This window comes from Ambystoma mexicanum, chromosome 9 (assembly GCF_040938575.1).
Source record: "Ambystoma mexicanum isolate Mex_15411 chromosome 9, UKY_AmexF1_1, whole genome shotgun sequence".
NCBI lineage: Eukaryota > Metazoa > Chordata > Amphibia > Caudata > Ambystomatidae > Ambystoma > Ambystoma mexicanum.
The window spans coordinates 452,034,784-452,057,886 of record NC_090931.1 but is presented as its reverse complement, the minus strand read 5'-3'; the positions used below and the strand labels follow the sequence as shown (position 1 = coordinate 452,057,886).

At 46.4% G+C, this 23,103-nt stretch overlaps 1 protein-coding gene across 1 annotated transcript in view; it reads right to left on the bottom strand.

The window, feature by feature from the left end:
* The window catches only part of LOC138488168 (ras GTPase-activating protein 4-like), a 1,092,176-nt gene that overhangs the window by 342,369 nt on the left and 726,704 nt on the right, over window positions 1-23,103 (bottom strand). Inside the window, exons 7-8 of the mRNA XM_069614957.1 lie at window positions 13,454-13,585; window positions 11,605-11,696 (exon numbers count right to left, since the gene is read on the bottom strand). Coding sequence (XP_069471058.1) covers window positions 11,605-11,696; window positions 13,454-13,585 — 224 coding nt within the window. The remainder of the gene's footprint in view (window positions 1-11,604; window positions 11,697-13,453; window positions 13,586-23,103) is intronic.

Genomic DNA, 23,103 nt, shown 5'->3' with positions numbered 1-23,103 from the left:
GGAAGATGGGAGAGAATCAAAACTGTGGACAAGTGTTCGACACTCCAGGAATGGTACATGGAACCGCAGTAATTATGGATCATTATTGGGCTTGTGGATCCAAGGCATATATAAGACTACCGAAAAACTGGGGAGGCATATGCACAATAGTGAACGTCCACGTTCCTGCACTAGTGATCCCTAAAAGTGACCTGAGTATTGACAGTTTCCCGAAAGCAGATGCTCACCTGAGGAAAAGGAGATCAGTGGAACTGGTATCCCGAATGAAGAGAGAAAATTACTTTTCTGCCAAATCGGAAGAAGCATTCCATGCAACCCCATATGAACACAGGCTGTTCAGCCTCACCTCATCAGTGTTCACAACAATCATCATGCCAAGATTCCAGGTTGGAGCAAACACTAAATGGTTGCAGATAACCAGGTGGGAATTATTACAGACCATCAACACCACCATAAAAGGATTCAACGCGATTAAAGAAGAACTAAGAGCAATCCGACTGATGACCCTCCAGAACAGATATGTACTTGACATGATCACCGCAATGGATGGAGGTGTTTGCACAGAAATAGGAGAATCATGTTGTACATTTATACCTTTGCATGACGAAGAATATGGAACCCTAACAGAAGCCATAAGTATGCTGACAAACCCACAGAACCAGATGATCGATGAAACTGACAAAGTTGATGATGACAGCTGGTTCGGAACTCTATTCTCATGGGTCCCACAATGGATGGCGGACATATTCAAGTTTCTGGGAGCCCTGCTATTAATGACACTACTGGGATTTTGTGTTATTAAGATAATCATCACAAATGCCAGAAAACTGCGAAGAAAGCCATAGGGATGAAGATCATGATCGATGTCAAACCAGGATGGAAGCCGAGAGACCTGAGTGCTGAAGAAATAAAAGAATTTGTGAAGGCCAGAGAATTTGCACCAGAATTAACAAAGTTTTTGTATCCCAGAAAACGAAGAAAGTATGAAGGAAAATGGATCTATTGCAGCCCAAATGGACAATGCCAGTTAATGACCTGGAACAAAGACAAACACGTAAAAAGAGCAGGAAGCCTGAAAGGAGTGATAAAAATATGGATTCCAAAGAAACACACGTTCACACCATCATGTACAAACCCAGAAGACGATGAACAAGATGCAGAAGAACCAAGTAAGACGAATCCAAAGGAAGTGGTCAATGAACCGACAAGAGGGAGGGAGTGTAGAGGAGGTCCCAGATATGGCCTGCACCCCAGCCAGCCATTTTGAGGTACCAGGAACATACTCGCCCAAGGTATGTGACGTATGAGGAACACATGAACCAACAGAGAGCTGCACTAGGACTCTGCCCAGTGCCCATCAGAAGAGCAATACCTGTTGAAGTGCCTATAACCAGACAACCATTGGCAGCTCAGTACACGCTGAGGCAACCGTACCAGCAGCTGACACGAAATGAAGACTACCTACAGACTGTCCCCGAAGGGGCCCAAAGAGCCTTAATGGAAGGCAAATGGTGACGACATAAGAGCCCGGACAGATGTACAGATGAACATAAACGACAATCGAAAGATGACACACAAGGACGAAATGTAAACAATAATGACGTAATGGACTTGTAAGTATATACGATGTTGATATATAAAGAAACGTAACCATGAAGTGAGATGAAAATATGCAACTAACTAACGCCTGTAAATAGGCTTGGAACGCAAGAAGCTAAGAAAACAGTACTGCTTGCAATGCTTAGTAGAAGAATAGAGCGGCAAGCGCCAATTATATATCTACCTCAATGAAGCACATTATACAAGTGCGACTCCATTTTGTAAAAGCAGAATTAAGCCCAGACTGCAAAGGGCCAACCAGGCTGAAATTCATATTCCAGCTAAAGCCAGAAGGAAAGAGCTGAATCGAAACTGAGCACAAAGCAGCTCATGCCTGGGAATTCGAGGTCAATTCCAAGAAGGGAGGAGAGTGGCAACTTCGAAAAAACAAAACTTAAGAGCATAGCAGCCAGCTAGTGAAGGTCGAGATAAGGAGGCCCCAGGCAGGTGGCAAGGCTAAGGAAGAATCAAATACACGAAAAGAAGGAAAATTAAGCAGATTCACGGTGAACAGACACGTGACCAGCCAAGTGCGAAGAGGTACCAACGTCTGATGTCATCCAGAACCCGAGGATGCCATAACTTTTCCTGATAAGGAGCTACAGTTTTGAGGCCATCCTCAGCCAACTAATTGACACATAGCCCTGAAGTACTGATTGATGGAAGGGAGGCAGGGTGAATCTTGGGGCACACCGCACCTGGGTGTCCATTCTGCATGCTGCTAATTAAAGTGGAGATTAACCTCTAGGGGTGTAACCTACCCAATCACAATAGACCAAATAATCTAGGGTCCTATAGCTAGTAGAACCAATAAGACGTCGTACTTGTAGTGACGTCTATCACTAGTGATGTAGAGGGATGGGTGTAGACACCCACCCAATAAGAGTTATCCAATCCTCACACTCTGTTACCGTATACAGATATGACACCTATACTTAAGTTACCTTTCCCAACCAATAGAATTGCATGACAATTTTGGAGTGTAACACGTCAATGATGACGAGAATGTACTATAACTATTGCTGTCGAATGAAGAATGGGGGAGTTGAACCGAGACAGGCGATCACATCACTGTTGATTTCCATTTGTTTCCCTGTTTTTTGTACTTGTCATTAAACGGACTTCCCTTTGCCAAACTACTGAGTTGTCCTTATTGATTTGTGTTGGAGTAAGAGAATCCTGCACCCCATCCTCCTTAAGGTGCAGCTATCTCGTCTTAAAATGTACTTGAGGGTGATCTCTGATCCCATGGGCCCGTCAGAGGTTGCTCAGCCCTCCTGTACAAGAGGGTCTTGAATTTGATCATTGCAGCCATGGGGACCCAGTGGAGAGATTTTAGGGCTGGAGAGATATGGTCCCTGGGTTTGAGGCCAAGGATAAGACTTGCAGCCTTATTCTGGTTTAGCTTGAAGAGGCGTAGGGAGGAAAGAGAGAGATTGAGAAAGAGGCTGTTACAGTAGTCCAGTCTGGAGAGGACCAGAGCTATGGAGAAATTGAGCTTCTGGGGAAAGGTCAGGGAAGGACGAATGCTTATGAGGAGGTGGAGCTGGAAGTGGGACTTCTTAGTAAGGTCCATGATGTGAGGGATGAAGGATAGAGTGGAATCGAAGATGCCCCTGAGGTTTTTGGCCTCACAAGATGGTGGGGTTAGAGGGCCCAAAGAGGGTGACCAAAGGGTAGGAGGAAAAGAGGATGCAGGTGTCCGAATCAGATGGATCTCTGTCTTACTGGCATTAAGGCAGAGATCCTTAGTTGCACACCATGCCTGAATGGTGGACTGACCGTCAGGGATCAGAAAGGAGGAAGAGGAGGTAGTAGAGGGAAATTTGAAGTAAAGCTGTGTGTCATTGACAAAACAATGGAAATGAGAGAAGGAGGAAATCAGGTGAGAAAGAGATGCAAGATAGATATTGAAGAGCCAAGGCAATAGGATAGAGCCCTGGGCGACACCACAGGCAGAGAGTTTGGTGGTGGAGGAGAAAGGGCCCAATTGCAACTGGAAGGGCGGGTCGTTAGAAAAGAGGTCAGCCAATCCAGTGCCTGGTCGGTGATGCTGAGGGTGTCACAGAGTTGTTTTATGAGCATGGAAAGGTTGACTGTGTCAAAAGCAGAGGAGAGATCAAGGAGAATGAGAACAGCGGGAGAGTTGGAGTCGAGATTTGCAAGCATGGTTTCACAGGTGTTGAGGAGAGCAGTTTCCTTGCCTCTGGATGCGTGGAATCCAGATTGATGGTTGTGAAGGCAGCCAACAAGATAGGTGTGGAGGGTCAGTTGGGGGAGGACCAGCTTCTCCAAGAGTTTCCCCAGGAAGGGGGTAGTGGAAATAGGGTGATAGTTACACGGGCAGTAGGGGTCAGTTTATGGCTTTTTTAAGAGAGGGTGCACAAGGGAGTGCTTGAGGGATAGAGGGGAAACAGCCAGTGGCGGAGTGGTTACAGAAGTCTGCAAGAACCGGGGCGAGAGTGGCAAGGTTGTCCTTATGGTTCTGGGGGAGCAGGGTAGCACCTGCTTGGAGGAGACCTTCATAGAGCGGACCACTTTAGAGACCTCATCCGGTGCTATGGGCAGGAGGGAGGAGAGGGAAGGGGGTGGAAGGAGAGGAGCCTAGGGCAGCAGGGGGGCAGGTGAGGGAGTGGAGATGGGAGAGGAGGAGACTGAGGACAAGATGTCCTGCATTTTTTATGTGAAATGGGAGGCCAAAACGGTGCAGAGAGCCTGGGAAGAGAGGAGAGAGGTGGAGACTGCAGCTGGATTGCAGATTTTTAAATGTTAGGCCGTGTTGTTAGTCGCTCCAGAGATGCGGGCTTGGATGTGGGCCCGCATCTTGGAGTGGATAGAGCAGCAATATTGCCTTTGGAGCAAGTGGCAAGCCAGTTTGTCAGAGGATAAGCCCAAGATCTGCCACTTCTGTTCAGCAACTCTGCACTTGCATTTCAGAGATGTTAGATCAGAGTGGTACCAGCTGTTGTTCTTGGAGGCAGGTTTTAAGTGGAACCTCATGATAGGGGCAAGGATGTCAAGGGTGTCAGAGATGGAGAGGTGCAGGTTAGCAAGGACACAGTCAGAGGGTGAGTCAGAGGTGAGGGTGGGGGAGATGAAGGTGGAGGCGAAAGTAGCAACTGACACTTGTGTCATTGGTCGAATGACCACGAAGGAGGCTGGCAGTGCTGGGGGTGGCTCGGATAGATGGTCAAGAGGTCCCAGTCGGGAGGAGAGGAGAGAGTGGTCAGACCAAGAGAGTGGGGCGGTGACCGGATTACAGATAGGGATGATGCCAAAAATGAGGGCATCCAGGGTGCGACTGGCAGAGTGGGTTGGGCCGGAGAGAGAAGAGAGAGAGAGAGGGAGTCACAGAGGACACAGAACTGAGAGATGGATGATTCAAGGGAGTCAAGGTGGATGTTGAAATCACCAAGTCCAGTTCCATTTGATCCAGAGCTAAGAACATCCATCTATGAAAACACCAATGCATCTGGACTTGGAGCCACGTTGACGCAACAAGGTCCAGGACAAGAAAATGTAGCCATAGCAAACCTGCTCCACTACAGAAAAGGAAATGTTGTCATGCGCATAGTTTCTTACTACTCCCCGAGCTACACATGGGAGTTACCATTCAAACTACAAACCAATCACAACCTCTGATTCACATAAAACAGCCAGGAAGTATACTCAGCATCACGTTCAGCCAGATTACACGCCAAGCTTCAACTGTACCCTTTGGAAGTAGGACATGTACCTGGGTCAAGCAACAAAATGGAGGACTGCCTGACCAGACTAGCCGCAGGCTCATGACAGGAATATGAAGTCCTGAGTGATGAATGCACACTAGCCACTTTGGAAAATGCCACAATAAACACAGCCAACAAACATAAATGGGGACACCCCCCAAATCAAAATGAGATGCTAACACAATTGAAACAATATGCTCTGAGTCAATGGGCTGACTTGGCAATAAGAGCAACCTGCAGTTTGCCGTCAAATTGGAAAATAGATAAACCCTATAAAAAACAGTTTCATCTCTCACAGAAAGGATACAAAAGAGCTTCATTAATTCGGCTCATGGAAGGTACTTGGGCAACACAACAAATAAAAGGATGCCCTTTGGCCTGTACTTGAGATCCAGGATGGGCAGATGAAGGGGACAAAGTGAGAATATGTACAGCCTGAACAATGAGCCAGAAGAGGTTAACCACATGGCAAGACACCTCTCGGAAATGTGTAAAACCCAAAGGAACAACAGGGAAAAGTAGGAATGGACTTCAAGGGCCCAATCAACCATGTGGAACAAGATTGTAGTTTTGCCATTGTCACAGCTGACTACCTCATTAAGTGAATCAAACTCCACTTTATCAGAGGCATCAGAACTTGGTCCACCAGGACTTGATATAAGCGGTGCTCCAGTGAGAAAGCTATCAACAGAACACATTCACTGATATTGATACAGATATTTTATTTGTATCACGCTCATACACAAGTGTTTCAGAGCACGACGAGGCAAGAGAGGGAAACAAGGGAGAACAAAACAACGATCTTACTAGGCCCAGTGACATTGAGAACTTGCAAGTGCAGGGGAGAGGGAAGAGGGGAAGTGCAAGGGGGACGGGGAGAAGTGGAAAGTGCTGAGCAAAGGAATAAAAAGCACAACAGTGGTAGTGCAGCCAGCAGGTGGCAAGTGCTAGGTTTAAGGCAACAGACAGGGGGTGTCTGCTAAGTGCAGAAAAGGGGGGACTATAGGGTTACAGATATGGACCCAAGTGCAAGGTTGACCAGGAGGCATCATGGGTGCGTGACAGGGTGAGCAGGTCCCTGGGCCTGAAGTCAGAGGGTAACCAGGTGCACAATGCCGAAGCAGAACAGATCAGCAGGGGAGAGGAGGAGCGAAGGCAGAAGCAAAGAGGAAGGTCTTGAGGTGCTTCCGGAACCAGCGATGATTCTCCTCAAGTTTCAGAGTGGCAGGGAGGCTTTTACAAAGGGAGGCTCCAGCCGAAGACAGAGATCTACCTCCAGTTCGTTTCTTTGAGAAATGACTGACTTTGAGGAAGTTGGAGGTGGAGGAGCTAAGAGCTCGGGAAGGAAGGTATTTGCGGAGGAACAGTGAAGGTATTTTGGACCCAGGCCCAAGGAAGCCTTGTGGACTATGCAAAGGCTCTTCAATGTAATCCTTGCAGCCACTGGGAGACAATGAAGAAATTTCAGGGCTGGAGAGATATGATCGCAGGTCTTGAGGCCAAGGACAAGTCTTGCAGTCCTGTGTTGGATGAGTTGCAAAGGGTAGAGAGTAGAAGCAGGTAGATTTAGAAAGAGGCTGTTGCAGTAATCCAACCTAGAGAGAACCAGGGCTCGAGAGACTGAGCTTCTGGGAGAAGGAGCGGAAAGGCAGATTACCTCTGAGGAGGTGCAATAGGAAGTTTGACATTTTAGAGATATCAGAGATGTGGGCAGGAAAGGAAAGCGTGGAGTCGAAGATGACCCCGAGGTTCTTAGCCTTGCAGGTGGGGGTAGTCGGAGGGCCAAGGGAAGCCGGCCAGAGAGTGACAGGAAAGGAGGGTGAAGGAGTGCCGATGAGGAGGATCTTTGTCTTGCTGGCATTCAGGCAGAGATCGTTGACTGACAATGCCATTCAGCTAATATCCCTTGAGAGGACAACGTAACTCAGGAGACATGTTGTCAGAGCCACCTTCTACCACTCCCAAGAAAAAGGATAAATATAACAAACCAAATGCCTCATTAAAAACCCTACATTCGAATAAAAAAATCACATATGGAAGGTAGACTCAAAGCACATGTTGCTGTTGAGGCCCATGGAGTGAAACCAAGTAGAACATTCCAACTGTCTCAGTAAAGAAGAACTAGAATTGGCTAAAGCATCACACATGGAATGTAAGCTCTGAGAACATGCTGCTTTTGCAGTTCACTGAGAGAGACTCAATGCAATTACAAGTGTGAGTTCTTTTCAGCTATTGTGAGCTAGAGTAGCAAGCACTCGATTCATTCCAGCTTGGACCGCAAATATGTGAGTGATAGCAGAATGTTCTATGACCAACCTCAAGAAACACGTGAAGAAGGTAGAGAAGGAATACATGTATGGCATAACAAAACAAAGGCATTTTATACCCCTTCATTCAACAGAGGTGAAGCAGAGAAGATATGACTAGTCAACAAAGCAAAGTCACACTGTCCAAGAACAGTAGACTTAAAAGAGTGGTGCAAGTAACAACACATTATATCATTACCGAAGAACTTAAGTCATTGAAAGGGGTGACCTATTTGAAAAATGAACTGCCTTCAACCAAGTTAGTAGTAGTACTGGGAAAAAGAGATAAGCAGTCCAGATGCAACCTGAATTAGAAGATCATATAGTTCTGGATGAAAGCAAACAAGCAAGCTAACTTGATATACAGAAAGACTGTGATGACACTATGAGTGGAGAAGTACCCATCCATCAGGACCCTTGGTCCCGGGGTGCCTCCCTGATGTCTTATTATATTGGATGGGCATTGGAGGGTGGATGCTTCAGTGGTCCTAGTCCCTGATTTCCAACAGTTTGCAGTTGGTTACAGTGGGTGGGGTCCACTCACACCATCTTTTCATTCTTTGCAGTGCATCAGGGGTCATGGCATTCACCCATGTTGTTTGGTCTTTCAATGCAGCTGCTGGGGGATCTTAATGCCGGTACGGTGTCCATTAGCAGTGGGATGTGCAGGACACCTAGCTGTACAAGCAGATAACATCCAACAGTGAAATCATTCATCTTTGTGAGCACACTTAGGCACTGTGTCTTCACATTTAACTAAACACTTCCAAAACCAAATTTCTTTTATTGCCTCATAATTCCCTGTATAATTGTTTTTCTCTGTTGGTGCCTTGGTCAATGGTGTGCCTCCTGGTTTTGGTTCCCCTATTAAATCTTGGTGTATCAATTTGGATTCGTCTGTTTTCCTTGTTCCTCACATTAATGCCAAACTAAAGGCAATCATTTATACACTGAGAAGGACATTACACTTATATATCCTCTGTTCACTGTCATCACTTTGTTGAGGTGTTAGATGTGCACATGTTCCCTCCCTGGGGGCCTACTTTTGATTTTCCCTATGGTGCAAACATTGCCTCTCCTTCCCAATGGTGAACATGAGCAAGTAACTGAGCTGGAGACGAAACAGCTTTATAGAGCACATTTTACAGAAGGAATAAGAAAAGCCAGAAGGATTGATAGGCTTACCTCAACATATATCTCAGCAACAGTCACCTAACCTGCTTTCCTACCTTGCAGGATTTATAGGGTGATCTCAACATATATCTCAGCAACAGTCACCTAACCTGCTTTCCTACCTTGCAGGATTGATAGGCTTACCTCAACATATATCTCAGCAACAGTCACCTAACCTGCTTTCCTACCTTGCAGGATTTATAGGGTGATCTCAACATATATCTCAGCAACAGTCACCTAACCTGCTTTGCTACCTTGTAGGATTTATAGGCTGATCTCAACATATATCTCAGCAACAGTCACCTAACCTGCTTTGCTACCTTACAGGATGTATAGGCTGATCTCAAAATATATCTCAGCAACAGTCACCTAACCTGATTTGCTACCTTGCAGCTTTTTTTGGTGACTGCCCCTCAACTTTAATGAATTAAACATTGCAGGTGGATGCTTCAGACTGCTCAAAGTCACTACTCTAGCAACCGTGCAGTTCATGTACATGGCTTAAAAGACAATTGTGTTGTATCTCCTGCAGCATTGACACTGCATGCAGTCATTTTGGAAGTACATTGAGGAGCTGAAAAGTGTACACATCTTTAAATGGTAATGTATGGTTCGTGGCCCCATAGCTACAGGAATGAGGGGATTATTGCCCCCCTTGCCCTCTTGTACATGGTGCTGATGGGTCCCTCAATCAACTCTTACTCCCCTGAAGACCGTCTTTCATGATGCAGCTAAGTTGGTTGTCAGGGCCAAGAGGTTTAATTACAATACTCCCATTCTAATGGAAGAACATTGGCAGGATCATTTTTAAAGTGCTTTGACGGGCCCATACGGCCATTCACAAGCAATATTTTTTGAAGATCTGGCCTCTAAATTGGTGGTCGATGGAGGGTTGCAGAGCTCGGTGGCAATTGATCTGGCAGTTCCTAGTTTTTTTGCTAGATTTGCACGCTAAAAAGATCCTTCTCTGAAAATACTCTTCCTTGTTGGAATACCATCCTTCTGTCAATTCGGCAAGTCAGCGACATTTTCAGCTTTCGGAGATTTCGGAAGATCTGGTTTCAGTGGAGAGTTTTTTGAAGAACTGAATAGGAGATTTCTTCCGACTTTCTTGGAGAACTGGTGCTTTATTTTTGTTTTTATTTTATTTATTTATTTTTGCATTATTAAAGCGCTCACACAGCCCGTGGTCATAGAGGCGCTGATACAGGAATTGTTTGTTTTTTAGTTGCGTAATTGTTTTTTGTCTTAATTGCGTATTTATAACGTGCTTAAATACCGTTTGCTTGCACTTTTTTTTTTTAAGGGATTTGTCTTTTATGTTCTGCATATATACTCATTGCATTTTTCAGAGGAATTTATTGGATCTTACATATATTATACGGTACTTTGACACAGAATAGAATCGAAAAAAAGGAAATTATAGGACCACAGGGAGATCCTCTTGAGAGCACAGGCCTGTCAAGTTCAAGGCACCAGCAGAGCGTCCTATGCCCGGGAAAGAGGCATGCGCCTGTGTGAAGACATAGACACAGAGCGAGGAACTTAGTAGGGAGGAGCTGGTGCAGACCTCCACAGCCCTAAAACAATGTGAACCTGCTCTGTAGGGTAGGCTCACATGGCGCTCGATGCACCTATATTCCCAAAAGTAATTAAGTAAGTGATCCTACTCTCCCTGCTGTATTTTCTACCAGGCCAGTACACTTCAGATGCTGTACAATACTACTGAAGAGGCCTAACAAAGCAAACTATAAGAGGTATCCTAACATTGCCACATTGGCTTCCATAACATTTAAGGAGATATCTGCCCCTCAAACCATGGTTGTGTAAATGTGTTGGCCCTCCTAACTTCTAGGACTCAGTGACCCCCTCCAAACTATTCATACTGCCAGCTGGGGCTTAGGTGCACTCTTCTTCATGCAACCTCTGAGGCTCATGTGTTTGGAGCAACTGCTGCTCGGCTCAACTATTTTGCCCGCTTGTGCGGGCATCATGTGCTGCTCTGCCAGCCTCTCTCACCGAAGAACCAACAGGGTCACAATGGGCATTCTTGGCTGGAAGAGCTCAGCTCCCCTGGGAGTCTCTATGAAGACATCCTCACTGCTTTCAGACTCGCCTTTGCTAGAGAGGGATATCGCTTGGAGTCTCTGGGTCTTTGTAATAGACGCTCAGTTCCCCTTAGCCACCGTTGCCATACTCTCATTACTAGCGCTGTGGGCCTACAACCCAAAGAAGCTCTACTGGGCTCTGGCGTTGGCCCACCTAGGCGAGAGATAGACCATATGCAAGTGGAGGCATGCACAGAAGTCAGCTGTCCCATGCAGTCTTGCACCATCATCAGTATGAAATGAGTCATGCAGTTGTGTTCCACCTCATGAATATGCACAGAGTGTGTGAACTGTGGCTGACCTGCTTGCCTAGCAACAGCTTTGTACTTCCCAGGCTGGATAAACTGGATTTAGAGTGGCAGCACAATGCTACACTGTCACAACGCTGCACTGCAGAGGTGTTGCTAGGTTGGGGGGGGGCTATAGACCCAGGTCTTTTGGTTGTAGCCCCAAAAGGCTTGCTAGCCCCGAGTCCCGACAGTCCAGACAGTCCAGATATCAGCGTAGCCCCGGATCTTTTCCAGACCTAGCAACTCCCCTGCTGCGCTGTGAATCCATATTTGAGAACATTCGTCGGATCTTCGTAAAAGGACCTACACAGAAGCCACAGTGTCTACTCAAGGCACTAACAATTCCTTGAGTAACGGATTCATGAATGCCAAGAAGACGACTTGTCAGGCTTCTACTCACTCTTCCACGGTTGGCTTGGACTTCTCAGGACTCAGTCTGAACCACCCTTCCTCCTGCAGCGCGGTCTGCAACTTGTGTATGTTAAACACCACCTGGTACAAAACAAGCAACATGAAAAGTCATCACTAAAACTTTATTTATAGATTTTCATACAGAATCAATTGACAACAAGTCATCACTTTTATCACTTTTATTGGCCAGCGGTTCATCTATTTGATGTCTTCACAGAATTTCACAACAAAAGATCAGACCCAGTGCTATGCTTCCAATATTCTTCCATCGAGCCTGACGGCAGGCACCTCAGGGCATGTCAGATGTCTGCATCCTGAGACACTTGTGCATAGGCGCATTATAAATGCCATGCCATATCATGTTATATCATACTGTCTAACCCCCTACACCTGCAAGCAGTTTGAGAACAAATTTCAAACAGTTGGATTTGTTTCCACATTTATCACTGAAAAAGCGACGTAAAAGCAAATCGATGTAATGCTTCTAATGATTCTGAGGGCCCGATTCTCATCTTGGCGCAGTGAGCGTGCTAAATAGCACAACTCACTGCGCCATTTCTTGATGCCCAGGCACCACTGCTATTCTCATGTGGGCCTGGGCGTCTTCGCAAGCAGGACAGTGCTTTCCCTGTAATCCGCCTGTTTCTAGTGCAAACAGGTGGATTGCAGAATCTCGGCAGCATTTTCGTTAAATAACGAGGGAATCGTTATTTAATGAAAATGCTGCCGATACACTTTCATGTACACTTTCATTTACACCAAAGCCAGCAGCTTCAACGTTGCTTGGTTTGGTGTAAATGAAGGTGTTCATATACACCCGTCTGTTGTATATGAACACTTTCATGTACACCAAAGCAATCAGCTTCAACGTTGCAGAAACGTTGAAGCTGCTTGCTTTGGTGTACATGAAAGTGTCCATATACAACACGTGTGTATATGGACACTTCCATTCACACCAAACAAAGCTTCTTGTGGCACTCCTCCGTACGGCACCAATTGTGTACCGTAGTTCAGCGCCAATTTCAAGCGGAGGAGTGCCACAAGAATAACCATGCAAATGTATAGTTAAGGAGAGTGCCGGTTGCTAGGTCGGCTTCCAGCCCTTTCTATCAACCGGCACCCATATTACTAAAGTGGCGCAATCATTCCAACTTCGGAACATTGCGCCACCTTTAGAATAGGGTGTAATTACCGAAAACGTCTTTAGCCCTTTTAACAACATTTTCGGCAATTACCACCCAGTTGAGAATCGGGCCCTCAGTCTGCTAGTTGGGGTAATATGTGTGATGTTTCTGGGCTGGCCCTGGCTCCACCCTGTCTCAGAAACATTTTCCAGGCTCTTCCTGGCTAGCCCTGGCCCAATGAATGCCCTGCCATTCCAGTCAAATGCCACAGGTTTAATACCTATTTCGTACAGCAGCAACAAACTATCACTCTAACAAGTCATCAAAAAATGCCCACATTCTTGGAAACCACAATCATTATTGCTCGGACTTCCCTTTTTTTGAATAATGAACGAATGGGTGGTTAGGTCATGACGAAATGCTCGCATCTGACATGAGGTCACCCTGCCACTCCAGGTTCGAATCCTGGCAGGATCCTCATGGTATTAGCACATGTTATGGAGCTTAAAATCAGGAAGAATCCAGCATGATGCGCTATGCGAAAAAAGTGGCACAGGCATTCACAGTTTGGACAATCAAGCCTTGGAGCAACCAGAGCATCCATTAATGGAATCAGTGTTTTGCTACCACCTAAAACACGTGCAATGTATTCGGTCATGTCACAATAGAGTCTAAGAGTATTGATATCAGCCTGTTAAGAGGTAGACATTTCACCTTTCCCAGGAAGTCGTTCTTGCTCACAAGGTCCCAGTCCCAAACCTCCACCGTGAGTTTCTCAGTCAGGGCCTCGTCCAGGTCATATTCGAAGGTCTCGTTCCAGCGTGGGTAGCAGGACTTCTTGACCACCTGCGGAGAGTTAAAGACTGATGAAACATCCACGTGAACTACATCCACCTGCCAGCAAGCTCTCACAACCACTTCCTTCTCAATATTGGTCACAAACACACAAGACTTCGGGAATACCTCTAGCAGGTAGACCGGATAGATCAGATACAAAAGGACACAAGGTGAACAGAGGGCCATGGGAACAGCCCCAGCACAGGGGGCACCCATCTCTAGAATCCAGCTACATAAAGACAGTGGAATGCACCGAGTCTAACATCAGACTTATCAAGGTACAATGTGTCATTTACTCTTCGTAAAGTGCCTGGAAAGAGACATTTCTGATGTTTAGGCAAAAATTAAGATCGCTTCACTCTCATTTGAATTTTCCTTACTTCAGATCTTAAATTGTTACCTTTGAAATCCTCAGCTTCCTAAAAATGCACGAGGCATTACAAAGTCCACATTAACATCCAAAATCCCGGGAACACTCCAATACAATCCACGCACGCATGCTTTGAAACATTCAAGACCAGATTTCTCAACAATCCTCTTCACAGCCTCGCTTATTTGAATCCAATTCTGTCTCCAACATGCAAATTAAATCTACTTTGCAAATCACAAAAGACCCTAGAGCCCCCAACGCATCCCCCCGCTTGGAGACAAAATAAATACATCCCCATAAAGCTTATCAGAGGCAAGAATAACCTCCCGACATGCACCTCCGGGACCAACAACTTCTCCAGAGTAGCTTTCACTGCACACTGAGAAAGACCCTTCCCACCCTCTGCAACAAGACAATGGGCCTTATTACAAGATTGCCAGTCCGGTAACAACGGTGCCGGTAAACTACCGGCACCGTTGTTACCGGACCGGCAAACTACGTGTTCTGCTAGCGGGTGCCTTACCGGCCGCCTGGTCTGACCTGGCGGGTGGACTGGCACACGCGAGCATACCTCGACAGATGCACCGGCACCATTTATGAGTGGTACCGGTGCATTTGGACTCCCCATTCCCATTGAGTCCAATGGGACTCAAATGGAAATAGGGAGTAATAATTACCGACACCTGGCAATGGGGATGTCCCGGGTCCGCCACGGCTAAAATGCCCTGGTAAGTCCCCATTGCCGGGTGCCAGTAAATTCATGACTCCGGCAGCAGCCGTGCCGGTATTTACCAGCACGGCTACCGCCTGGGTCATAATGACCCCAATTACTTTTAGTTTATAGTTTAGTAAATTTAGGAGGATGGACAGGAAAACAGATGTATCTCGTAACTTTTAAAGAGGGATTGTGAAGGATTACCACCTGGCAAGGGTCTAGAAGCCTTGACATTTGTTTGATTGTTTTATTAATAAATTCAATGAGTTGGGTAATTCCATCTCTGAAATGGTGATCTGCTAACCAGTGCTCCCTTTCATAAGCTCCATGCCAAAACCACAGTGTACATCTCTGCCTTGCTGAATCCATACCCTTGTCTGGAGCACCTGCTCTACAGTGGCACAGATCAGGTCCAGGCATCACAGGTGCCTATTTGAAAGCTGCTGTGTCAGCCATGTCACTCAGCACAGAGGCAGCACTTAAAGTCTGTCCATCTGTCCCAAAACCACTTAGGTATGAGGAATTACTATTCTGGTGGCAGTTTAATCTTTAAGCATTAAGCCATATCAGAGTTTATTGTATGGTGGATAGGAATTCATATACTATAAGAAAGTAGATCATATTGATATCATGCATGTGTCAGCAATGTGAGCCAATAACCCAGTGGAAGGTATGTGTATTGTTGTCAGACAGCCTGGCCCTGTCACTTGCAGAGCAGTAGACTGGATGGCTATATCTGTCCTTTTGATCCTTTGTGAGGTCAGGTAATGCCTCACACCACGGTGCTGCATACCAAAATTACATTTAATGCTATTGACAAGGGAAGGTGGAGGAGTTAGTGTAGACAGAGTGCTCATCATAGCTGGAGAATGATAACCACACCTTGTTTCTTTCTGGATCCCTCTTTCCTTCCTGTTTCCTTCACTTCCCTTTAGTACAAGGACTTTGCGTATGATGTGAGAAGGCAAAGGCCACTTGTTTCAAGAACAGAGATTGGATCCCTGAAAGCAGGGTTACTTTTATCGAATTACTTTGGAGATTCTCCTTTTAAAGAAGGGGTCTTCTACTCCTTCTGGGATTCACTCTGCAATAAACACCTGATGAAGAATTATTTGGACCTCTGTTGGGAGAGTTGACTTTCTTACGTCTTCTGCCAATGAGTGAGAAGACTGAATGTCCAAGGCAGAGGAGTGCACTGTTCCCTAACCATCTCCAGGATATTGGTGGACATTACCCAGAGTAAGCCATCTTTCTATCTTACATATTGTCTGTTTTTTCACAGGGGTGGGTTCTGTGCAGTGTTTTTCTATTTGGCTATTATTGCAGATGCTGTGTTTAATAAAAGTATACATATTTTTGTTTAGAAACTTTATTGGGGACTCCCTTTATTTTGGACTGTTATACTTTGCTGTTTGGGTTGCTACTGGATCACATTCACACCCCTCTTGAGAGTGTAGCCTTCCCTTGGCCTATGTACCTTTTTTTATTATTTATTTGTTTTGGTTTTAAATTAAAAACCTTTACAAAGAAAAAAGAAAGAAATCTCCTCGGTACAAAACCAAAAATTAGAAACCCGATATGAAACCAAAGATGACCAGAGATAACCAGGGGTGACCTAGCTAAGACCAAAAGGGGCCCTCATTTTGCTCATATGACTGGCTCGTGATTTTTGAACTTAAGAGTATGGAAAATGTTTCCAAAACATTTACTTTTGTAGCCGTGATTTCTTGGCCTGCGATCAGTACGTCCCAGAACAGGTCACACATTAAGCTCTCTTTTTTAGCCACAAATCTTCCAAGCAACAATAATCTTGTTTCCCAAGTGCCCTTGCACTCCATTAGCAAATGTTTGAGGGATTGATGGCTTGGAGGATCGCAATGTTTAAATAGTTTAATAGCTTTGTCACCCTGGTTTCTTCTAGCCAGTACTTCTCCCGAATAGGTGATGTTGAGTCTTAATCTCATGAAGTTACTTCTTGTCGCTCTATCTGGAAACTTTTGGAGGTAACGAGGAAGAGAGCCCAGTTTTCTATCTACTTTTAGAAAAAGATTTGGGGGATTAAGATTTCTTACTCCGTCGATGGTAGTGATCTCGTCTTTTGTTTCCAAAAGCTTTTTTACTTTCATTGGATTGCAGATGAGGATTTCTGGTGTTGTTTCGAGCCTAGTAAATATGCCTCCCACTTTCTTCTTCAGACCGTTGAGTTGCTAACGTACCCATGTACCACAAAACCCAAAGGAGGTTTATCTCTTAACTGTGTCTGTTTCATCTTTGTGATTGGGATCACTCTTGGTTTGTAGAAGCCTGAGGCTGAGTAAGCAGCTTAGCCTCTACGTACCCGTGTACTCCTGCAGGACAGAAGTCGATTCATCACATGGACATTAGGGTACCCTAGAGCTCATGCCTCTGTGTGCATGCCCCACAGTACAATACACAATAGGGTGCATTATTATGCCATTGAGTTTGTGAAAGTATTTACACAGAGAATGTTTTTTGGTGTCAGTTGTTTATCTCAAGCATATATGCCTGCATAATAGGTTGATATTTGGACCATCAATCGACTGTAACTGGTGAGGCTGGCAATGCAGCAACCAGCATTTCAGAGAGTCTCCTCAGGGCGATATCAGGAAAACATTACTTCCAACAAATTACTTCTCAGAATATGCCCTCACTTGAGAGTGCATGCCGGTTGGGTGGGTCCTTATGCACGAACTGGGTGTGTGTAGCTTAGCGTCAAGGCAAGCTGTCAGCATGATGAGGACCTGCCACGGCACCCATGAGTGTCATACTTCTTGTGACAAAGATGATCCATCTCCTTCAAAAGGGACCCGGGAAGTGGTCCCCCTTTCCAGCAAAGCCGACCAACCAGGGCTTAAAGTTAGAGCAATTAGCTTCCTGGCGAAAGTGTCAGAATAGTCCTTCCTTTTCAGATGCCTGTCTGGATATGTGTGTTGGTAGGTCACACCACACCAAGCCTGTCATCCTGATATCAGCAGGATAATCCTGCCTGAGGATTGGAGGAGAGAGAAAGTTAGCCCAACATACAAACTTCAGATATGAGAAATACACCCATGTGACAGGCGTGCAACTATTACTTGAACCTACAGGACAGGCAAATTGCAGTATTCACTGAGAGTGGAAACCTCCTGAATGGATGGAGGACCGTATAAGGGACGGGGCCTCATGGACCAATTCACAAGCATAAAACCTATTCAATGTATGTTGGAGTTGGTGCTGAGGGACAGGTGCCAGCAGAATAAATGGAAACAGTGCAGACACCCATCCGCAAACAATGAGAGACAAGCTTGGTCCCTGATCTTACCTGATGAATGGAGTGTAGGGATGGAGAGAGGTGCAAATGCCTGTGCAGAGCTGAGTAATCTGACCTACTGTGAAAAGCTCGAAAGGAATGTGCCAAGAGACCGTTGAGGGGCCAGAAACCAGGAGCAGGAATGCCAGAAGCAATGCAGAATGTGGAGCAACCTGGACCAGCCAGAGGGAAGACAGGTCTGCAATAAGAGTGAAGGGGGCAAAGCTGCAGCAACAAGAGTGACCAATCTCTTTGAAGACTGGGGAGAATTTGAACCTTAGACAAAACCAAGTGTGCAGAATGCTGGAAACTCTGGGAAGTCTAACTTTGCAACTGCAGGTGATTCTCAGGAGATGAAACTCTATGACATCCTGGGGCCAAGGGCCATTTTAAGTGTGGAGGGCACAATATCCCTCCCAGTACGAAGGGCACAATAACCTGTTCGCCAACCTGGTGCTTGGATTCTCTTGCTCTTCTACTGATGCTCATGTGTTTGTTTGCCAGCATTCTCTTGGCTTGTGTACGTTCACTGTCGAGAGCATCTACACCCCTGTTGGGATGGTGTGGTATTGATGCATCCACCATTGTCCCATACATAAGGTCTGCTGGGGATATGTTTGTGGAGCTGTGGAGATTCACTCTGTAGTTACACAGAAACCGGTATAGGTCAACTTGCCACAGGCTGTTCTGGGTTTGGATATGTGTAGAACTTTGTTGAGTATTCTCATGAATTTCTCCATGTCACTGTTCACTTGCAGCCACCTTGCCGTGATGTAACGGTACTGGATGTGTTGGTTGGCCACATACTTTTTTAGCTCCATCCCTTGGAACGGTGGTCCGTTGTCACTTTTGGCATCCCTCGGCAGTCTGTGTGTGGTGAATTGTTTTTCGAGTGCTGGAATTACTGTGTCCACTGCCATTGAGGACACTATTTCCACCTCCGGATACCGTGAGTAGTCATTGATGGTTACCAGTAGTTATGTCCCCTCATGTACTGTGCAGAAGTCAATGCTAATGGCTTACTATCTTGATGACCCTCGCTCCGCACACTGGATCGGCTCAGGGATTGGCGCTGCCCCGGTAATTTGGCATGGGTGGCAGGATGTAATGGTTTCTTCAACTTCGGCATCTATTTGGGGGAACCACACTTGGTGTTGTATCCTGGCTTTTGTTCTGACCATTCCTTGATGTCCTTCATGGGCTAATGTGGCAATCCTGTCTTGTAGGCTGATGGGGATTCCTATGCATGTGCCCCTCAGAATGATTCCATCATTAGTGACTGATAGTTCCTGCCGTACCAGAACATTCTGTGAGGAAGTCTTTGGCCACTGGCGTGCGATTTTATCGTGGCAGAGGAATGACTTCCAGTCTCCTGCCAGTATTGTGTCCTTTATGATGTTGCAGCATGGGTCAACTTGTGTGGCTTCCACAATGTCAGCAATGCTAATTGCCTTAGGCTTCATGGTGTTGAGGATCAGGCAGATGTGCTCTTCTGTCTCTTCTGATTCGTCCACCTCGTCGAGTGTTGCGGCTCTTGGGTGTCTGAATAGGAAAGCAACCAGACCGTTGGTCCCTGCCTGGTATGCCAGTTCAAACTCGTATTGTTGGAGGTGTAGCAGCCACATCCCAATTCTAGCTGGTGGGTGTCCTGAGGAGCCTGTGAAGATTGGGATGAGAGGCTTGTGGTTGGTGTAGGCTTTGAACTTCCACCCAAAGAAATATATGTGAAAATGTTAGCGCTCGAGAGGCGTAGGCAATGGGTGTGGTCTCTCCTGTTCTTGATTGTTGCACCAGGATTGCTCTGAGTCCGACGGGACTCGCGTCCATGTATAGTTCTGTTGGTAGGGTTGGATCATAGTATGCCATTGTTGTGTCTGACAACAATGATGCTTTGATCATTCAAATTCCTCCTCACATTTGGATTTGGTGAGTTCGCTCAGTGGTTCTGACATGGTTGCATGGTTAGGAATAAACCTATCGCAGTATGTGGCCATGCCCTGAAAACAGCGCACTTCCGTAGGTGTCCTTGGTGGGGAGGCTCCTTTTATGTCCGCTTTGGTCGGCAGATATCCCATCACTGCTGAAGACGTACCCGAAGAATGTTATCTCTTCTTTTAGGAATTAATATTTGTCGTGGTGAATTGTGAGGCCCGCTGTCTCCAGTCTTTCAATCAACATTTCTAGTCGGTGCAAGTATTCCTCCCTGTTGCTGGCGTGACTGAGGATGTCATCACTGACATTTAGCACTCTCGGAATTCCTTGGATTACCTCTTGAATGGCTTGTTGGAACACCTCCGTCGCTGACGATATTCCAAAACTTAATCTCTGGTACCGTCTCAAGCCCAGGTGAGCCAAAAATGTCATGAGGTATCCCGAATTACGGTGCAGTTTCTGCTGATGATAGCCTGCATTGAGGTCTAGTTTTGAGAAGATTTTGGATCCTGTGAGGTCTCTGATTGATTCATCGAGTGTGGGAGTGATTTGTCATTCCTTTTTTATGGCTGTGTTGGGTAGGCGCATGTCTATACAGATTCATACTTTTCCAGGTTGTTTGGATTTCTTCATGACAACCATTGGGGCTACCCATGGCATTGGGCCAGTCACTTGTTCAGTAATACCAGCCTCAACCAGTTCCTGTAGCTCTTTTGCCACCAGGTCTCGCATGTGGAATGTGGTTCTTCGGTTATGTAGCACCAGGGGTTGAACTGTAGGGTCGATGTGTAGCTTTATCAGCTTGCCATTGAGGCATCCTATGCCTTGGAAAGTGCTTGGGTGTCGGCAAGCAGGTTTGTGATGTCTGTGGAATCGGTGATATGGCAGATGAAGCTTATGAGTCCTAGTTCCTCAGCTGACTCCCAGCTGAGTAGGGATTCAATTCCTGTGTTGACTATGTACACTTTGACTGAATTGTCTTTTGCCTCTGCTCAGTGTGGTTCAGAAATGTCCCACCACCGGCAATGTTTGAGTTCTGGTCGTGGACACAATCGTCAGAACATGTCGGTCAGCATGACGTTCACCAATGCCCCTGTGTCGATTGATACCATTGTTCCCTGACCTTGTATGTTGATGAGGCACTTCGGTCTCCTTTTTTTTCTTTTTGATGTGTCACCTCCTCGTTCCAATGCCGAGACGAGGTGGATCTTGCCTCTTCTCCTCATTCATCCTGCTTCCACAGCCATTGCTGCTTCTTCACGTTCATCCCCGGATTTGTCCATTGAATATTCGTTGCCGGTTACCACCAGACGTGTGTCGGCTTGCTTTTTCTTCTTGGGGACCAGTTTCAGCTGCTGTGGTTGTCTGCATTGGGGCGGGCATGACGATCTGCAGATGCGTGCGTAGTGGTCTTTTCTGCCGTATGCTCCGCACGTGGTCCCTTGTGCTGGATAATTATTTTCCCTGTTGCGCTCCTCCACACCATCCGCGTTCGATCAGCCCTGGTATTCTTGGTTGCCATTGTGTTGTGTTGTGCGTTTCGCTATCTTCATTGCTTGGTGCTGGGCGGTTGGTGATTTGTGTTATCGTTGCTGTCGTTGGTGCAAGCTGTAATTTCTGTAGGTGGTACTTATTTGTGCTGCTCTTGCATGTGACTGCTCCCTCTGGCACCCTCTGGCAAGTATTCTTGCTAGGGTGATTCCTATTTCGCTCAGTACTATTCTTTGTAGCTTCTCCAACCTCATCCCGTGGATTATTTGGCACCTTATTTCCTTTTCAATGTCATTGAATTTTCATGATAGTGCTAGTCTCCTGAGTTGTGTGTGGTAGGCATTGAGTGTTTCATCTTCCATTTGAAATGTGGTGCAGAAGTTGAAGTTTCATAGCCAGGATTCAATTGTGGTATGAAGTGTGCCATCAGTACGTCCTTTGCCACTTTGTAGACATCCGTGCCATTGCCCACAGCCAAGGAGTTAAAAATGTGCAGCACATCATCGCCAACATTAAGCAGGAGGTGTGATCTTAGTTTTCTTGGCCTTGTGACAACTTTACAATCCATTGCCATCTGCAACTTTTGAATCCTGATCATCCAGCGGGGCCCTACTGACGATGGATCTGTATATGGGTCACAAGGACCCAGTGCTGCTGTGGCACCCCCTTGACTTTGAAGTGGTGGCGCAAGTGGTGTCAGTGACGCCACTATTCTTGTTGACGTGCTGGACCTCAGTGTGCTTGGTCCAGTGGACATGTTGGATTTATTTTTGTGTGCGTGTGCGCCCCCATGGCTGTGAGTGCTAGGTGACCACTCCTCCACACCTGTTGGTTTGCTGTGGCGAGGTGCAGGCTGTTTGAGGTCAGGATGTGCCTCCTATGGCTTTGCCTGGGCAGTTTGTCAAGTATGAAAGATGTTGGAGAACCTTCCACATGTGGAGGAGACACACGCCTCAGTGTTTCCAAAAATTGTGACGATGTTCTCATTCATCAGAATGAGAGCACGTTGCTAGCCGTGTATGTGGGTTCGTTCCTTGTGCTCGTCGCCAGTATTGTGTCCCCAGCCGGTGCTGCCGGCGGGGAGAGGGTTTGTGATGGGCCAGACATGTAGGCCATGCGGTGCAAGATGTGGTGGCAAGAAACACACGTCACACCAGTTAGCTTCTCATCTCACAAACTGCCAGCTTCCGGCAGAGGGGGTCCTTTATTTTGCACCTCACGTCACCACGCATGCGGGACATGAGGCGGATATAACACTATTATCCAGGCCATTCGCTCTCTAGAACGGCAGCCAGCACTTCCCCAGCATTGCAGGCAGCATCTCTCTAGCCCTGTAGCCCTCTGAGACATAATCTAGCCCAGCAGCACCCCTCTAGCAGTGCAGCCAGCACCCCTCTAGCACCACTGCTCCTCTAGGTATCAGTCAGCATGACAACTCTCAGCACTGCTGCTGTCTGAGCTACCATCGAGCACAGCACCTTTCTAGCACTGCAGCCAGCACCCATCTAGGACTGCAGCACCTCTAGCTATAACTCAGCCGAGCACCCATCCAGCACTGTAGCTAGCATCTCTCTTGCAAGGCGGTAGCACCTGTCACTGTAGCACAGCAAGCTATCATCCAGTCAACACCCAGCAACTCTCTAACACTTCAGCACACTAATTCATCACCCAGCCATCTCCCTCATTGGTGCTGTGCAGCAGCAACTCTC